Source organism: Leopardus geoffroyi, chromosome D3, assembly GCF_018350155.1.
Source record: "Leopardus geoffroyi isolate Oge1 chromosome D3, O.geoffroyi_Oge1_pat1.0, whole genome shotgun sequence".
Lineage (NCBI taxonomy): Eukaryota > Metazoa > Chordata > Mammalia > Carnivora > Felidae > Leopardus > Leopardus geoffroyi.
In genome coordinates this window covers 32,367,094-32,385,344 of record NC_059339.1, presented here as the reverse complement: position 1 = coordinate 32,385,344, position 18,251 = coordinate 32,367,094, and the positions used below count along the sequence as shown (strand labels likewise).

The window sequence follows — 18,251 nt, the reverse complement described above, 5'->3', positions numbered from 1 at the left end:
CGCGCGCGCGTGTATATTCATTGTCAGATGGAGCCAGGTATTCACTTTAAATCCCACTACAAATGATTCAGAGTTGTGGAAATGGAATGATATCTGTATTTCCAGACGGAGAGGCGCGAAATCGAGGACATAAGAACAAAAGCCCGCGGTTAGATGTGTGTGTGTAGGGGGTGCGGGGGACGAGTGTCACAGTCACACTGAAAAACTCCACTTTCATGTCCCAAGGCACTTCTCCCGGCAGGGTTTAACCCCGCGGCGCGGGAGGGGAGCCGGCGGGGACCTAGCGCACCCGCAGCTGCAGAGCGCCCCGGGCCGGCCCCGCCAGGTCCGCGCGGCCCTGGAACCTGCCCCCCTCCTCCCGAGCGACTCTGGGTGGGACCCCGTCTGCCCTCGGCGGCTCAGCGGGAACAGCCTCCCTACGGGAAGGGCCAGCGAGGGGGGTGGGGGGGAGGAGGCAGCAAAGTGGGACACGGAGGGGCCGGAGCCCTGTCCTTCCCGCCTGCCTCCCCACTTTTAAAGTCTCCACCCTGGGGCGCCTGGGTGGCGCAGTCGGTTAAGCGTCCGACTTCAGCCAGGTCACGATCTCGCGGTCCGTGAGTTCGAGCCCCGCGTCGGGCTCTGGGCTGATGGCTCAGAGCCTGGAGCCTGTTTCCGATTCTGTGTCTCCCTCTCTCTCTGCCCCTCCCCCGTTCATGCTCTGTCTCTCTCTGTCCCAAAAATAAATAAACGTTGAAAAAAAAATTTAAAAAAATAAAAATAAAAATAAAGTCTCCACCTTCTCATCCTATCTCGGTTCCCAAACCCGCTTCGGTGGGCGCCCCAGGGACCGGCTCATTTCCCGGCCAGGCCAGGCTTCCCCAGCAAGGGGTCCCTCGACTCCCCTTTCTGTTCTCTCTCCTAGGACTGCGCGGCGTCGAGGCGGCTCCAGGAAGAGGGCCCAGAGGGAGGCGAGCCTCGGTGGGGCACCGGCGGCGCGGTGCCGGGGGAGGTAGGCCTGGGGGACGAGGAGCGGGAGCCCGGCGGAGAGGAGGGAGGCGCCAGGCCCGCCAGGACCGGAGGAGGCGCGGCCCCAGAGGGCGAGGCCGGGGGTGGGGGCGCGCGAGGAGCTGGGGAGCCGGGGTTGCGCGGGGACCGCGGGGGCGGAGGGGGCGCGGCCGGGGAGGGCGAGGCCCGCAGCAATTGGTCCGGGAGGCCCGGGTGGGGGGTGGAGAGTGAGAGGAGGGTCGAGTCCCGGGGAGCGCGCCGCGGGCCCGCAGTCTCCGCCGCGGTCCGAACAGCGAGTGCCCCCGAGCGCAGAGCCGGCGCCCGCCATGAGGGAGATCGTGCACATACAGGCGGGCCAGTGCGGGAACCAGATTGGCACCAAGGTGGGCCGGGCACTGGGCTTCCCTGCGGGTGGGCAAGCTGGCAGGCCTAGGGTGTCGGGGCTTGACCCCTCGGTGCCGGCGCTCCGGTGCGCACCCTCCGTGCCCCTCGGTCCTCGGAGTCCAACCCTGCCCTGCGCGGCACCCGGGAAGTGCTCGAGGAGTGGCGCGGCCGAGGAGGGGGCGTCACAGCCGGGGACCCCCTGCCCCTCACCCCATCCCCGCTCTAGCTGGGAGCGGCCGCCGGCGGCTCTGGCGCGCCTGGAATTCGGCAGCCGGGCCCCGCGCGCCCTGCCCCGCCCGGCCAGCCCTGGAGTGAGCTGCGGGGGAGGGCGCCCTAGGCTCCGGGTTCTGACCGTCTGTCCCCCTGCCTCGCCCTTCCCAAGTTTTGGGAAGTGATCAGCGATGAACACGGTATCGACCCGGCCGGAGGCTACGTGGGTGACTCGGCGCTACAACTGGAGAGAATCAACGTCTACTACAATGAGTCATCCTGTGAGTAGCGCGGCGCGGCCGGGGCCCCGCCCTTCCCCGTCGGACCCGGTGGTCCCCGCCCGGACCCTGGCCGTCCCTTGCCTGGACCCCGGCCGTCCCCTTCCCGGACCTCGGCCGTCCCCGACCGGGCCCCGGCCGTCCCCTCCCAGACTTCGGCCGTCCCCTGCCCGGACCCCGGCCGTCCCGCGGCCATTTGCCCCTCCGATCCTGGCCTTCCCCCCGGCCCCCGCCCAGGATCCTAGCCATCTCTGCCCGGACCCTCGGCCACCCCCCTCTTGGACCTCGGCCATCCCTCTCCCTGACTCGGCCTTCCTCCTCTAGGACCCCGGCCATTTCGCGTCTTCTCCGCCCGATCCCAGACTGGCTCTCTGGATGCCGCCCTCCGCGCAAGGGTAGTTTGCTCTCGGAAAATTTCCTGGGATATAGCAGGATGCCCGGTTCCTTCCTCACTCCCCATGGGGCGGGAAATCCTCCGTCAGTTTATTTCAAAAAGCCGAATTTGGCCTATCACGCGGCTCTGAACTCTTGAACCAGACAACCCGTTAGCTGGTGTTGTGAAATCACTTACTGGGTCTTGTCCGACTTTCTGTTTTGCTTTTTTCTTCAGTTTAAAATGTATCTCTTCATGGAGATTCTTGGCTAAAAATTTGAAAAGCACTCCTTTAAGTGACTCCTCTGCCCCTTTACCAGCCTCCCAAAACTCTTAATGCTCCCTGGAAGCTGAAGTTCCGGGTAATTGGTGAAGTTGGGTAAAAACCGCAGGCTGTCGTTTATCCAGGGTTGGGAATCATTTCAACCTTGCCCTGGAGATCTACATATATATTGTGGCTCCATGTATGCACTATTTCTGTAACAATTTTATTATAAAAGTGGAATTGTGCCCTTCACAAAACAACAAAAAATGAAGATGTTGAAAACACACTCAGAAAATGACAGATGCCGCACTTCCATATACGTGACACATAGCCCCAGAAATAATTGCTCTGGTTTTGGGAGTCATTTGCTATTTGTCCACACAAGAAGCTGGGAAGAGCAGCATACATAAAGCACTGGGTTTTATTCACTCAGCAGCTGTAAGAAAAGGCCTGGATCAGCAGGACATAGAATATGAAATTTCCAGATAGCACTAAAAAATCCAATGATACATTGCATTTCCCGTTAACCCTTAGGTCCACTTTGTTTGTATCCTTGCTTCAGTGGGGGGTGTGCATTAATAGGACTGGAATCGTAGAGCAGAGCCTATGGGCAGTCATATTAACCCCATCCTCACTAGGGAACAATTTCCTGCCCAAGAGGCATGAAAATGTGCTTGCTAACAATAGGGCTGCACAGCAAATCTCATTCCTTAGAGTGTCTTCCAGAAACAGCCTGTGGGCTGGCACCTGCAACAAGGTGCTCAGACTATAGCTTGGATCCATTAGTGTGTATGTATGAGGGACGAGCCGAAAAGTGGAAAGAATGTCACAGCAACACAGCAGTTTGCTGCAACAGATACAGTTTATTTCCATGGAGCTAAAAAAGTAAAACCACCCAGCAGGAAAGAGGTGTCAGGGTGAAGTGGAAAATACAGAAGGCAGGAAGTCAGGAGACCGGATTTCTCATCCTGCTTATTCCCGGAACTTCCTCACTCTGCCCATTCACGCTCGGGCCGGTTCCCTCATCTGAACCATTTAAGGTGGGAATGTGTTGTCCAAGGCCCTTCCCAGTGCTAAGATTCTGTGATTCGAAGAAAGCCGAGTCTGTCTCTAAAGAAACCCTGTTTTGTAGCACCCAGGCAGCTGTGCTGGGGGGACTTGCTACAGGGAAGCCCATCACTCTGGAAACCAGAAAGTAACCCTTGTGGGTGGGCTTTGTTCTCTTCCAGCTCAGAAATACGTGCCCAGGGCTGCCCTGGTGGACTTGGAGCCGGGCACCATGGACAGTGTGCGGTCCGGGCCTTTTGGGCAGCTCTTCCGGCCTGACAACTTCATCTTCGGTGGGTTCCATCTTTCCTGCTTGCTTCTGCTTCTCTTTTTTTTTTTTTTCTTTTTTTTTTAACACCAGACTAATTTATATGCAAGATTAAAAGCATCACGTGGCAAAGAAAAGCTTAGAATGGAAATCAACAGTCCCTAGTGTCATCCTAGGGTGACCCTTTTAATTCTTGTATTTTCTTTAGGAAAGTAATGTCTGTGTCTCTAAATGAAATGCTTATATTGATAGTTCTTTTATTTTTAAGTTTATTTATTTATTTTGAGAGGGGGAGGGGAAAGGCAAAGAGAGAGAGAGAGAGAGAGAGAGAGAGAGAGAGAATCCCAAGCAGGCTCCACACTGTCAGCGCAAAACCCGACATGGGGCTCCACCCCATGAACCATGAGATTATGACCTGAGCAGAACAAGACTCGGTCACTTAACCAACTGAGCCACCCAGGTGCCCCAGCCGATAGTTACTGATTTAACAAATTTTTTAGACATTAACTTCTTTCTTCCACTTATAAATTGCTGTCATAATATGACAGTGATAATTTGTTTTGGTGTGTTACTCATTTTTTAACTTCAGTGTTTTTAGACCTATATTTTTCTTCCATTTCCTATAGACAATTATTTTGCTTTCTTTCTAAAGGCTGGCACCATGTGAATTTTGCTTTGTCAGAATTGGGCAAATCCTTCCCTCCTTCTTCCACCTAAAACATGATAAGATAAAGCACCTGTCCCTCTACACATTCCTAATTAAAATTATATAACATTAAGTGAAATGGTACTGTTAAGTGCTACCAGCCTCCATCACCCTGTAGCCACGGTGTTTAGAGTCCAGGTTACTTGACAAAATATTCAAAGGGGGAATTTTCAAAATATTCAAGAAGAGACAGAATCTTGAAAGATTTTATTCCACTCCTTTGTAGCAGAATCACTCTGCACCTGTTGTAAAGGTGACTCAGCAAGATGAACGTTCACAGAGTTTACGAATCCTTTGGGTATCATCTACTTCCCTATCACCCTGACAACATACACAACCAATGAGACAGGCAAAGCTTCCGATAATAACTTCTTGAAGAGTTGGACCATAATTGACCCTAAGCAGAGACTCTTCTGGACCCTGCTGCCCAATGTGGTAGCCACTAGCCACATGTGGCTATTTAAATTAAAGTTAATAAAAAATTAAGTAAAATCAATTCACTTCCTCCATTGTACTAGCTACGTTTCAAGTGCTCAATAATTACATATAGCCAGTGGCTGCCATATTGGATATATGGAACAGTTCCTTCATTGTAGAAAGCTCTTTTGGATAGCAGTGCTCAGGACTTAGTAGAGATACTCTACCAAATTGGGGGAATGAAGAGAGAAAATGGAAAGACACTGTGTAAACATGTGGCCATACATAGCCATTTCTATCTTAAGAGCCAAGGTAGAGGCTACAGGATGGTGGTAGATGTGAAAGTCTTCCACTCGACAATTGTATTTTAATGTTAGATACCACACATTCACTTCACTTATGTTCTTTTCTCAAAAATTACCAATGTAACAGAGTAAGAAATATGCCTGGAAGGAAGAATACTACTTATCAACCGATATACCTCAGTCAACAAACACAATTTCAGTGCCTGTAAAAGGTAAAGTGTCTTACAAGCAAATGAGAGACTCCTAAGGCTGATCTGTGGCTTAAAGTTACTATGGTATAGAAATTAAATGTATCAAAGATCTACTTTTCAACCCCTTCTCTAGAAGGGATAGAGATAGTTTCACTGAGGGTAACAGATAATCCTTTGTCATTTAAACCCTAGGTATCTAGAGTATTCTCATGCAAAGTGCTTGATACATATGATCAACATCCTAGGAATGCAAGGATGGTTCAACATTGAGAAGTCAGCTAATAGATTAAGAGAAACAACACCTTAATAGGTGCCCAAAAATATTTGATAAAACTCAGTATGTGTTCCTGACTTGTATAAGACAAAAACACTTCTGCACAAGCTGGAAATAGAAAGAATTTAAGAATTACCTACTAAGGGGCACCTGGGTGGCTCAGTCGGTTAAACGTCTGACTTCAGCTCAGGTCATGATCTTGTGGTTTGTGGGTTTGAGCCCCACATTAAGCTCTCTACTGTCTGTGTAGAGCCTACTTTGGCTCCTCCTCCTCCCTGTCTCTCTGCCCCTCCCCACATGCTCTCTGTCAAAAATAAAGAAACATTAAAGAAAAAAGAATTATCTACCAAAATACATAACTATGTCATACTCACTGGTGAAACATTAGAAGTATTCCCAGCAAAGTCAGGTATGAGAAAAAGATGTCCACTGTCTCTTCTATATTCCATGTTTTGAAGGTTCTAGCCAGTGCATAAAGACCAGAGAAAGAAAAGATATACAAACCATTTAAAGGAAAAGACAAAATTGTTGTTTGAAGGTGGAATGATCCTCTTGGATTTTCCAGGTAGGCTGTCCAATGAACAGTGATTAGCATTTATAAGACCTCCGTAAGGCAACCAGACACAAGATAAAAAGACTCAGACATTATTGCTATGAGTGACCAACTGTCCTGATTTGCCTGGGACTGGGAGGTTTCCCAGGACACTACACTTCCCAGTGTTGAAACTGGTGAAGTTCCAGGCAAACTGGGACAAATTGATCTCCTTAAAGGCAATAATCAACTGTAAAATATAATGGGAAAATACCCTCTTCACACTAGGATAACAAAAGTTATACCTAGGGACAAAATTTACCAGTAATTGGGAATGAGGAGGAGTCATTAAAACAAGACATTTTTCTCCCAACAGACTGGCTAATAGTTTAAAATCTAACAGCTAGTGTTGGTGAAGGTGTTTGGGGGAAATGACAGTTTCAAGCATTGTCAGAGAACAGCTTAATGGGTTCAGCAAATCAAGAATTTTGATTCAACAGTTTCAGTTTAAGGAATCTGTCCTACAGAAATGCTTGCTCATGCATCCATGGGCGATGCATGTTGGTTTCTAGAAGAGCTGAATCCCTTTGCCCTCCCCCACCCCCTTGCCCTTACCACCAGCTGGTGTCAGTCTCTGTCAATTCAGTGGACTGCTCCCTCGGGGCCTTGTGATAAATAGACTTGGCTTGGAGAACAATATTCTGTATGCTCGAGAGGAAATAAGGATGACTCCCCCCTGTTTGCTTAATACAGATCAGTGCCGTCTTTCACTTTCTCTTAGTAAGTGGGTCTAGATTCTTAGCAGATGGAGACTCTTTGTAAGCCCTTTGAGTGAAATTAGCCAAAAAGAGAGAGTGCTGAATGGGGACAAGGGAAACTTGGTGGCTAATTTCGGCTCTGCCACCTCTGCTGCCATCAGTCCCCTTCTTTGGGCTCCTTTAGTTTTACAGTCTGTGGAATGAAGGGCCCCCAAGCATCTGGGCCTCTGTAAGAATCTGAGGGAAGCAATAGCCTGTGCCTGCCACCTGCACAGAACTACACCCCCACAGAGAATTCTGCTCGGTTTCTTCCCTTAAAGTTTCAATTAATTTCTGGTAAGAATCTGAGAGGATAGCTAAGTTGTCTCTTTTTTTTATTATTTACATTTTAGTTAACATCCTGTGCAATATTGGTTCCAGGAGTGGAATTCAGTGATTCATCACTTACCTACAATACCCAGTGCTCATCACAAGTGCCTCCTTAGTACCCATCACCCATCTAGCCCATCCTCCACCCCTCCCTCTATCAATCCACAGTTTATTCTCTATTGTTTTTTTTTTTTCAACGTTTATTTATTTTTGGGACAGAGAGAGACAGAGCATGAACGGGGGCGGGGCAGAGAGAGAGGGAGACACAGAATCCGAAACAGGCTCCAGGCTCTGAGCCATCAGCCCAGAGCCCGACGCGGGGCTCGAACTCACGGACCGCGAGATCGTGACCTGGCTGAAGTCGGACGTTTAACCAACTGCGCCACCCAGGCGCCCCTATTCTCTATTGTTAAGAGTCTCTTGTGGCTTGTTTCCCTCTCTTCTCTTACTCCCTTCCCATATGTTCATCTGTTTTTTTCTTAAATTCCACATATGAGTGAAATCATATGGTGTCTTTCTCTGATTGACTTACCTCGCTTAGCATGATACATTCTAGTTCCAACCACGTCATTGCAAATGGCAAGGTGTGTGTGTGTGTGTATGTGTGTGTGTGTGTAAAGAAGATGTGGAATATGTAATATATTCAGGAGGATAGCTAAGGTTTCTCACACCTGAATTACAGTTGGCTGAATCTGCCTCAGTCTCAGTGTTACCAAACAAAATTAATAGAATTCATCAAGAAAAGTATATAGTTGACCCTTGAAAAATGCAGAGGTTAAGGGGTGCTGACCCCCTGCACGTCAAAAGTTTGCTTACAATTTTTGACTCTCCCCAAACTTAACTACGGTTGACTGGAAGTCTTAGCGACTGTATAAGCAGTCGATTAACACATATTTTGTAAGTTGTGTGTATTCTGTAGTGTATTTTTACAATAAAGTAAGCTAGAGAAAAGAAAATGTTATTAAGAAAATCATAAGGAAGAGGGGCGCCTGGGTGCCTTAGTCGGTTAAGCATCCGACTTCCGCTCAGGTCATGATCTCGAGGTCTATGAGTTCGAGCTCCGCATCAGGCTCTGTGCTGACAGCTCAGAGCCTGGAGCCTGTTTCAGATTCTGTCTCCCTCTCTCTCTGACCCTCCCCCGTTCATGCTCTGTCTCTCTCTGTCTCAAAAATAAACGTTAAAAAAATTAAAAAACAAAATCATAAGAGAAAATACTTTTACAGTACTGTACTTATGTATCAAAAAGAACCTGTGCATAAGTGGACCCATGCAGTTCAAGCCTGTGTCGTTCAAGGGTCACCTGTACTACTCTTTTGATGGGCAGTACATGGTAGGAAATTCAAAAGAACTGAAGGCATATACAGTGGAAAGCTTGTCCCCCACTCCTCCGTCCACTTAGTTCCCTCCCAGGAGGCCGGCTCCTGTTGCTGACCTCGGAGGTGCCCTTCCTGAAGCTTGTGCACAGTAGAAGCAAATACATGAGTCTGTGAGTCTGAATATGTAAAAATATGGTAAAGTTTTATTTATGTAAAATACATGGCTTTCCTGCTTCTGGGAAGGATATGAAACAGCATAAAGACAGCTTTAAAATGTGACCAGTTATTTATTTTCTACCATTTATTTATTTTTGAGAGACAGAGTGCGAGTGGAGGAGGGGCAGAGAGAGGGAGACACAGAATCTGAAGCAGCTCCAGGCTCTGAGCTGTCAGCACAGAGCCCGAGGTGGGGCTCGAACTCACATACCGCGAGATCATGACCTGAGCTAAAGTCAGATGCTTAACCAACTGAGCCATCCAGGTGCCCCAAAGTGTGGCCATTTAAAACACAGAGTGAACTGTGAGAATTCATTCACTCGGCTGAGAATTCACTTAAGCTATAGGTTTCTGGCAACTAAATTCGAAACAGGAAGCCCAGTAAAGGACACGGTGGTCGTCATCATAAAAGGGAATATACCACTCTTTTAAAAAGGAGATCCCCCTTCTTTCTACATTATTTGTATTTGTTTTTTTTTTAATTTTTACTTTGCCTTTTTCAATGAAAGCTAATAAAGAACCACATTATTAAAAACCAAGAACTAGAGTAAAAAAATCATAAAATTTTATGATTTTAAAATCGATAATTTTAATAGTTACATAATGTGTAATTATTTCATAATGGCCAATCATCAGGGAGTCACTTCTTACCTAATTTTGCTCTAAGAAAGAATATAGTAAGGGGCTTGGGTGGCTCAGTCGGTTGAGTGTCCGACTTCAGCTCAGGTCATGATCTCACGGATCGTGGATTCGGGCCCGCATCAGGCTCTGTGCTGACAGCTCAGAGCCTGGAACCTGCTTTGGATTCTTTGTCTCCTTCTCTCTCTGCCCCTTCCCTGCTCACACACTCTCTCTGTCTCTCAAAAATAAATAAAATGTTAAAGAAAGGAAGAATATAGTATTCTGGCTCAGTCAGTGGAGCATGCGACTTTTGATCTCAGGGTAGCGAGTTCAAGGCCTGCCTTGGATGTAGAATTTAAAAAAAAAAAAAAAGAATATAGTAATATAGAATCTGGATATTTGCATCTTGGTTGACATAAATTGGTCTGTGTTTCTAACTCTGATCACAGAATAGATCCTCAAAAGTAAAGTTATTGGGTCAGAGCCTATTTGAACGTATTTCAGCCCATTATATATATTGCTTTAAATGGGTTAATGCCACTAGCAGTGTTTGAGGGCACAATTTTTGCCCTGCTTTTGCCTGAGAAATGTATCAACTGAGGGTCTCTGAGCAATATAATTGAAACTGCTTTATAGGAAATGGAAAAAGATCTTTGAATTTGGAGAGTCTGTATAAATTGCATAGATTGTCAGCTTAAGAAAAGAGAAACTTACACTCACGTAAACAGGATTCACACATAAACCTGAAAGCCCAATATTAAAATACAACTCAGTAAACCCTGTTCCCATAGGGAGGGGCGGTTAGCTGAAACACACACACACACACACACACACACACACACGCACATCTTATTGCTTCTTGAGGGAAAATAGAAAAAAATTATCCAGTTTTACATTGTTTAAATTTAAGATGTCAAACTTATACTCGTTACATTGGGCTTTGTGTAACATTGGTATGTTTTATTTCTTAAAATGGGTGGTGTAGGTATTTATTATGCTTCATATGCTTTTACATGCCTTAAGTCTGTCATGAGAAAAATGTTGGCATGGATGAGGCATGGCTCTTGTTTATGCACTTTCTGGAGGTTTCTGAAAGGACTCAGGAGACCAACCACCTTCTCTGGCTCACTTGTCCCCCACCCAACCCAGATGTCCGGTCAGGGTCAGGCCTCCCTTTGGCCATCACTCCCGTGCAGCCAGGACCTGTTGAACTTTTAGAGTCTTTATGAAACTGATTCAAACTATTGAAGTCGTGGGAAGCTGGTTTCTCATGGCAGCAGCTTCAGTGATCCTGGAGGTTTTCTTTGGTCTAATGTATTTGAACTGAAGACTGAGAGAGCCTAAGAAGGTCTGGTCTTGTCTTTCTAGCTGTCAGTAAGTGGGACAAAAAAGATGAAGAACAAATTAACACAGACCTACGATTACCAGCTAATGATCTAATTCACTGTCCTTACAAACCTTCAAGAATGTTAGAAATGACATTTTGCATTTAAATTGTCTCCAGGATTGTTTGATATCTTTGCTTCTTTGTTAGAATATGCATCCTTAATTTTGATTCAGAATATTTAACAATTTTTAAGATTGTACTGCTGTGAAATAGCTTTTATAGTAATTTTTAAAGCTGACACTATTTTTACTTCAGAATTGTGAGTTTTTTAAATGAATGTTCTTATTTTGTTAAAATGGCACACTCGTTAGGAGGAATGGAGAAGTGTCCCCAACGTATAAACACACTATGCTGTTTGGCAAAATAGTTGTTTTTAAGTCACCCTCCAGTTAATAAAAGAGGTAGAATTGTCTTTGGGAAATGGCTCATCCCCCATTAGCTTTAGAGCTCATTTTTTCAGAGCTGGCAAATTACAGTAAACCAGTGTCATTCCATTTCTAGGTATAGATGAAGTGTTGTTGTTTGTTTAATTTCTATTTATTTTGGGGTGGTTTTAAAAAAACAGACTTGAAGTAATATATAACTTTGAAAGTGAAAGTTATCTGCATTTAAGTTTTGCACATGAATATACTTGACAAAAACAAACCCTTTTTCTTAATGAATCACTGGTCGTATTAGCGGTCATGCCCAGGGACAGTGAGAGAGAGTTTTGTGGGAGAAAATGGAGTAACAGAAAGCCTCTTTTCTGCACATGTAACTTTCCCTTCCAGATTCGGGGTTGGAGGGCTTCAGGGAGCACTTGATCCCTCACCCAGTGTGAGCAGGAGGTAAACCAGAGGGTAGACTCAGAAAGCCCTGGGGACCTGTTGCCACCCGCCTGCAGCCTTGTGTTCTACGGTCCCGAGCCACTGATTAATGTCACAACATCTCATTACAGAACATGTTCAACTCATGACCCCCAAATATTTAACTGGGAACATCTGTTGCTACGAGACAGTGGCAAAATATTTTCAGAAGTCACTAGCTTCTTTTTTGTCAAGAGCAGAGAAAACCTTGTGGCTAATCATGCTGTAAATACTGAGGAAGCCAAGTGAGCTGTGTGAGCTGGACGAGGAGTCAAGTTCAGGGAGCTTGACTTGCTGTGACTGCACGTCTGCCTGCAGCCACCTACCTGCTGCCGATTGCTGGTTTCTACTCTGTTTTAATGAAATCATCTCCGGCAATTTGTCAATTGCACTCATGTTCTTTCCTTTGTGAAGGTGCGCCAGTCCTAGACTGAGCTCCATGGACGAGCATGGGTCCCCGCCCTTGTTCTCCCTGGTTCCTCTGGTGCGTCTGGCCGGACTGCTGCCTGCTAGCTTGGGCGGGGAAAGGTGGACAGCAGTTAGTGGGGGCACAGGAAGGCAACGACCATTTTTGAGCCAGCTGGGCAGGAAAACAGACAATCTGTGTTTGTAAGAGAGAACGCAGTTGCCTCCTGGACGAGGAAGTGGCCACCAGGAGGGCTGAGGTGGCCGGTGCTCTTGGGATGAGCTGCAAGCATGGAGGGGCTTGCCCCGTGCCCGTGGGGCACATGGAACATGGTGCTGCCATGCCTGTCATCTTGGTGCCTTTGACCAGCCAGACAGGGCAAAGGCAACAGGAGTGAGTGGCTGATCTCCCTTATGAGGCGGGACCGAGACAGACAAGCAAGGGGCCACCTGCGCCTCCTTCTGATGGGCAGTCCTGCCCTCCTGGACACATCGCTACTTAATATTGAAATGTGTTTCATGTTTTCGACACAAAGTTAAAACTGCACAGTTTTCTCTTCAAATACACAGGGGTGTAGGGTAAAACTGGATCCCCCTCATCCCTAGTGCCGGTGACCCTGAGATTTTATTCCCCGGGGCTAACTAGTGCTGTACACGGTGCAGATGTGTCCCACCTGACCTTTTCCCACATACACACACACGTGCACATGTGCACACACACACAGGCAGTTGATTTGGTTTTCAGAAAATGGGATCATGCTACTCATACCATTTTGCAGCTTTCTAAGGAGTTCATTAACATAACGGGGACATTCCCTGTGACTGTCACCATGCCTTTCTGCTGCATGGGTGTCCTCATGTAGTAATCCCCCCACTTACTGCTGTTTTTAAAACTCCCCGTAAAGGCACATTTTCATATTTTAATTTTCTCTCGATTATCATAAGAGACGTGTTTGTTTCGTTAAATTTTTATAAGCAATATGACTGTGGAAAGTTCACTCTCCTATTATCCCATCCTTCAGAGACAACCACAGTTACTGGGTCGCTGTGTATTTCTTCAATTTATTTCCTAAATGCAACTTTAAATGTTCTAATAAAGTCTAAAATGTTCATTTTGCTAGCTAGGTAAAACATCTGCTTGGCCCAGGACTCAAAGGGAGCAAAAGGGTGCACAGTGAAAACGTGGTCTCATTCCGACCCCGAGCTGGTGCCCACCCAGGCTCCTTCCCAGAGGCAGCACTCCAGGATTTGTGTGGTCACTCTGTGCCTATAGCAGCAGATACATACCTGTTACATGCACACAATGACAGCCAACTGCATACACCATTTGGTACTTTGGGGTTCTTTTTTTTCATCCTTAGCAATATTCGCAGGACTAGGGCTGATGGCTGATTGTATTCTGTCACATAGATACCATCATTGATTTACGTCCTCTGTTAAAAGGTATTTCGGTTGTTTCCTTTTTTCTTTACTATTGCAAACTGCTCCTTGGCGAGTACTTGTCTGCATGCCATTTTCCACGTATGTGGGTGGATCTATCCAGGCAAATTTGTAGAAATAAAATTGCTGAGTCTAAGGGGACTAATTCTGATACATATGCTAAACTGTTCTCCATAGAGGGTAGTCCCTGTTATGCCTCTCCGCAGTCTGGCAGTGTGGAGGGGCCTTCCCCCGACTCTGGCCAACAGTATCAGCAAGGTTTTTGATCGCTTTCAGCTTCACAGGGAAGAAACTGAATCTCCTTGTTTTCATGTGCATTCCCCTTGTGAGGAATACATCAGATATTTAAGTTATTTGAATTTCCTTCCCTGTGAACTGTTCTGTCCCATCTTCCTAAAAGTTTTTCCTTACTGATCTGTAGGCCTTCTTTAGATATTTAAGGCGGGTGTCCCTCTGTATGTGATACAAGTCACTGGTAGTCAACACATTTTAAACTTACTTAAGAATCACAGGATTTGGGTTGTTTTTCTTGTTTTACAGACGTCCACTTAACACCCACAGTGTTTAGCACTGATAGAAGCTGTGGAAACCTCAAGGAATTTTCGATAAGACTCATTCCTCCAAAAGTAGGCCCTTGTGTAAGGCCACGCCCACAGTACACTGCAGAATCCAGGGAGGCTGGCAGCAGACCTCAGTGAGAGGGCCCTCGCCCCACAGTGCGTGAGTGCCTCCAAAGTGCCTGCTTGTCTCACCTGACGCAGCACTGAGCTGCTCCCGGGAGGCAGCCTACCTGGTGTCACTGCTGCCCGGCTCAGCTCCCCACTGGTGTCTCTGGCGTCAGGTATGGACCTGCCCACCCGGAGCACAGAAGCTGGTCTCTGGACGGTGGTGGTGGATTGTTGCCACACAGCTGGGTAGAGACAAAAATCAAGTGAACATCTTTGGAATAAGTGGGCAGAGGTCCATACGGTGTGATTCCTGCGCTGGCTTAGCTCTGAGCGGAAGGACAAACAGGCCTTGGTATCTCTTCTTCCTCTCATTTTCTGTGTCCACTTGACACAATCCAATCACCTGCCAGCTCCCATGGCACATCCTGGTCCTTTTCAGAAATTCCCTACGTAGGGAAAGTTTGATAGGGATGCTAACAAATTTATTTTTAAATTTTTTATACATGATCCTTTTCAAAACTAGATTTGAATACACCTGCTTACCAAATACACAAAACGCTTTTTAATAATCTTCCTTGCTTCTTAAATAACTTTTAATTTTAGCTATATATTACATTGCTTTGTTGCCGGTTAAAATAATGAGAAACAGCAGTGCCTTGTTTCTATAGTTTATTATTAAATAGTTCTAGGGGTGCCTCGGTGGCTCAGTCAGTTAAGCGACTGACTCTTGATTTCTGCCCAGGTCATGACTGCACAGTCGTGGGATCGAGCCCCATATGGGGCTCGTGCTGGGCTGTGAACGCTGCTTGGGATTCTCTCTTCCCCTCTCCCTCTGCCCCTCCCCACCTTGCGTGTTCTCTCTAAAAAAATTTTTTTTTTAATAAAATTGATAATATTATCTCTCACCATCCATCAGAGGAGTAAAACCAGGCATGGAGGTGGGGGAAAGGGACCACATTCATCATGAGCCTGAGGAGTCAGCACCAAGCACTGACTTGACTACTTTTCATAATTTACCCTACAGTGTGCCCTAGAATTTAGTTCTCAGTGGTTTTTCTAATAATTCTTCTTTTTTTTTTTCTGTTTTCTCTTTTTTAATAAGGTAACTAGTTCTAAATATGGTGGCCTGGAGGTCCCATAGAAAAAAGCAAGTGGGGTGTTAACAGTATGTATAACAGCGTATTTACAGGGTAGTAACATGCGGATTTCTTTTTTTTTTTTTCTGTCTAATAATTCTTGAAGTATTAACGTATTGATTTAGATTGAAAAAGTCTTATAATTTTTTTTTTTCAGAAAGTGAGTCCAGTTTGGATGATTGCTCTGATAATTAGGACTGCCCTTGCCAGTCAGAGTATATGGCTCGTATTTTTTATAACCCGAATAAGCTAAACTCCAACCTAAAAATTCTTTCCAGTGAAAATATATATAAAACATTTAACTGAGAAACCGTATTGGCAAAGTTGTATTGGAATATTTCCATTTTCCCAACTCGATCCAAGTACATTGGATTAAGGAAAGTGCCTTTAAGTAAAATGGTCTCCGCCTGTGGTAAGCCCTGGTGGTAAAGCCTTTTGGTATCTGCCAGAAACAGAAGAGAATGAACCAACGCTGGTTGTTTCCAGCGCTGCTTTCCACGCAATTGAGTTTGGGGCTGAAAGAGGTGTTTTTCCCCCGACCGTCTTAAAAGTGTGAACAACAGCATCACCACCCCGACCCCCCACCCCACCCCACCCCACCCCCCCCCCCCCGTGCAGCCCTACTGAAATTGTGTGCCACTCTCTTGTGCTTTGTCCCAGGACAAACGGGCGCGGGCAACAACTGGGCGAAGGGGCACTACACGGAAGGGGCCGAGCTGGTGGATTCGGTGCTCGACGTGGTGAGGAAGGAGTGCGAGCACTGCGACTGCCTGCAGGGCTTCCAGCTCACGCACTCGCTGGGCGGGGGCACGGGCTCCGGCATGGGCACGCTGCTCATCAGCAAGATCCGCGAGGAGTACCCCGACAGGATCATGAACACCTTCAGCGTCATGCCCTCGCCCAAGGTGTCGGACACGGTGGTGGAGCCCTATAACGCCACCCTGTCGGTGCACCAGCTGGTGGAGAACACGGACGAGACGTACTGCATCGACAACGAGGCCCTCTACGACATCTGCTTCCGCACGCTCAAGCTGACCACGCCCACCTACGGCGACCTCAACCACCTGGTGTCGGCCACCATGAGCGGCGTCACCACGTCCCTGCGCTTCCCCGGCCAGCTCAACGCCGACCTGCGCAAGCTGGCCGTGAACATGGTGCCCTTCCCGCGCCTGCACTTCTTCATGCCCGGCTTCGCGCCGCTCACGGCCCGCGGCAGCCAGCAGTACCGCGCGCTCACCGTGCCCGAACTGACGCAGCAGATGTTCGACGCCAAGAACATGATGGCGGCGTGCGACCCGCGCCACGGCCGCTACCTGACCGTGGCCACCGTCTTCCGGGGCCCCATGTCCATGAAGGAGGTGGACGAGCAGATGCTGGCCATCCAGAACAAGAACAGCAGCTACTTCGTCGAGTGGATCCCCAACAACGTCAAGGTGGCCGTGTGCGACATCCCGCCGCGCGGCCTCAAGATGGCCTCCACCTTCATCGGCAACAGCACGGCCATCCAGGAGCTGTTCAAGCGCATCTCGGAGCAGTTTTCCGCCATGTTCCGGCGCAAGGCTTTCCTGCACTGGTTCACGGGAGAGGGCATGGATGAGATGGAGTTCACAGAAGCAGAGAGCAACATGAACGACCTGGTGTCCGAGTACCAGCAGTATCAAGAAGCCACGGCCAATGATGGTGAGGAAGCTTTTGAAGACGATGAGGAGGAGATCAATGAATAGAGGCGCCTCCCTGTCTCGGATACCACAGTTCAGATGTTCTTCCTTTAACTCCAGAGCATTGTGACCCTAACGGCCACCACACGGTGCTCTGCTCTGTGTGGGTACAGGCCCCTCACCAGTGCTACAGAATTGCACTATCAGCCCTCTGGAATGAAGCAAGTACATCAGAATAGCAGAGAATTGGCAGTCCTACCCAATCAAGAGATCAGACGACAGATTTTCCACTGGAAGACTTAAAACAATGAACGGGCCATCGATGAAAGGCTAAATGACTTGACCTCGCCTTCTGTTTAGTGTTCGACCATGCTGAGAATTAGCAAGGAAGCCAGAAACCCTGTTTTTCATCTTTTGTGATGAAACCTAAAGCTGTGCAGTGTTGCCTTATATTGAGAATGCAGTATGGAACTTTAAAACAACCTATTCGTAATAAAACACTAAAATTGTTTCTTTGCCTCTTCCAGCCTCTGTTTCCAGTCGATTTGTTACTTTGTGTTGTTATAAGGGTTACTTGGGTATCCTGTCTCTTCCTGGGGTGAAGTGCCTCTGCCACTAAGTGAATGAACTCAGAGGAAAGACTTTCCTTGAACTGCAGGCTTTTTAAGGGTGGCAGCATAAAAGCAGCACACACACAAATAAAAGCCCATCATCCCCATTCGCAACCAGCACTTAGACCTCCCACAGAATCTTTCACCTCCCTGTGTCATGTCCTGGTCAGTCCCAACCTTCCCTAATAGCTGGGCTAAGATTTGCCAGAGGAGCTACAGAAAATGACCTGCCAGCTTCCAGCCAAAGCCAGGGGGATGTGCAAGCTCTTGGTGGGTGAGGGGGCACCAGGCAGGGCCAGCTTTGAGAGCTGTGTGCTTCCTTCCAGGAGCACTCGGGGCCAGGGCAGAGACTGAGGGCTGTTTTCTGTATAACAGATCACCACCTTACAGTTTCTAAAATTTGACACAACTTCTGTAAGAGGTCTTGTAAAGCCAGACTCCACAGGACATGACCAGGCTAGTCCTACTAATTAGCAGACATCGCTGTTCACCTTTGTCTCTGGTTTCTTTCTTTCAGCCCCTTTGAAGTTAGCTGTGAACATGTGACTTTGCTTTAGCCAAAAGAATGTGAGTGGCATCTCACTCCA

At 47.4% G+C, this 18,251-nt stretch overlaps 1 protein-coding gene across 2 annotated transcripts; it reads left to right on the top strand.

Moving 5' to 3' along the window:
* Window positions 1-1,140: 1,140 nt before the first annotated feature.
* TUBB6 (tubulin beta 6 class V) lies at window positions 1,141-17,564 on the top strand. 2 transcript variants are annotated; one of them, XM_045458460.1, is made up of 4 exons: window positions 1,141-1,367; window positions 1,751-1,859; window positions 3,724-3,834; window positions 16,056-17,564. In XM_045458460.1, exons 1-4 carry the CDS (start codon window positions 1,311-1,313, stop codon window positions 17,117-17,119), a joined length of 1,341 nt encoding a protein of 446 aa, XP_045314416.1. In that variant the 5' UTR covers window positions 1,141-1,310; the 3' UTR covers window positions 17,120-17,564. The 2 variants fall into 2 exon arrangements, with proteins under 2 accessions (XP_045314416.1, XP_045314417.1); XM_045458461.1 differs by lacking the exons at window positions 1,141-1,367; window positions 1,751-1,859 and adding an exon at window positions 2,181-2,251.
* Window positions 17,565-18,251: the final 687 nt, after the last annotated feature.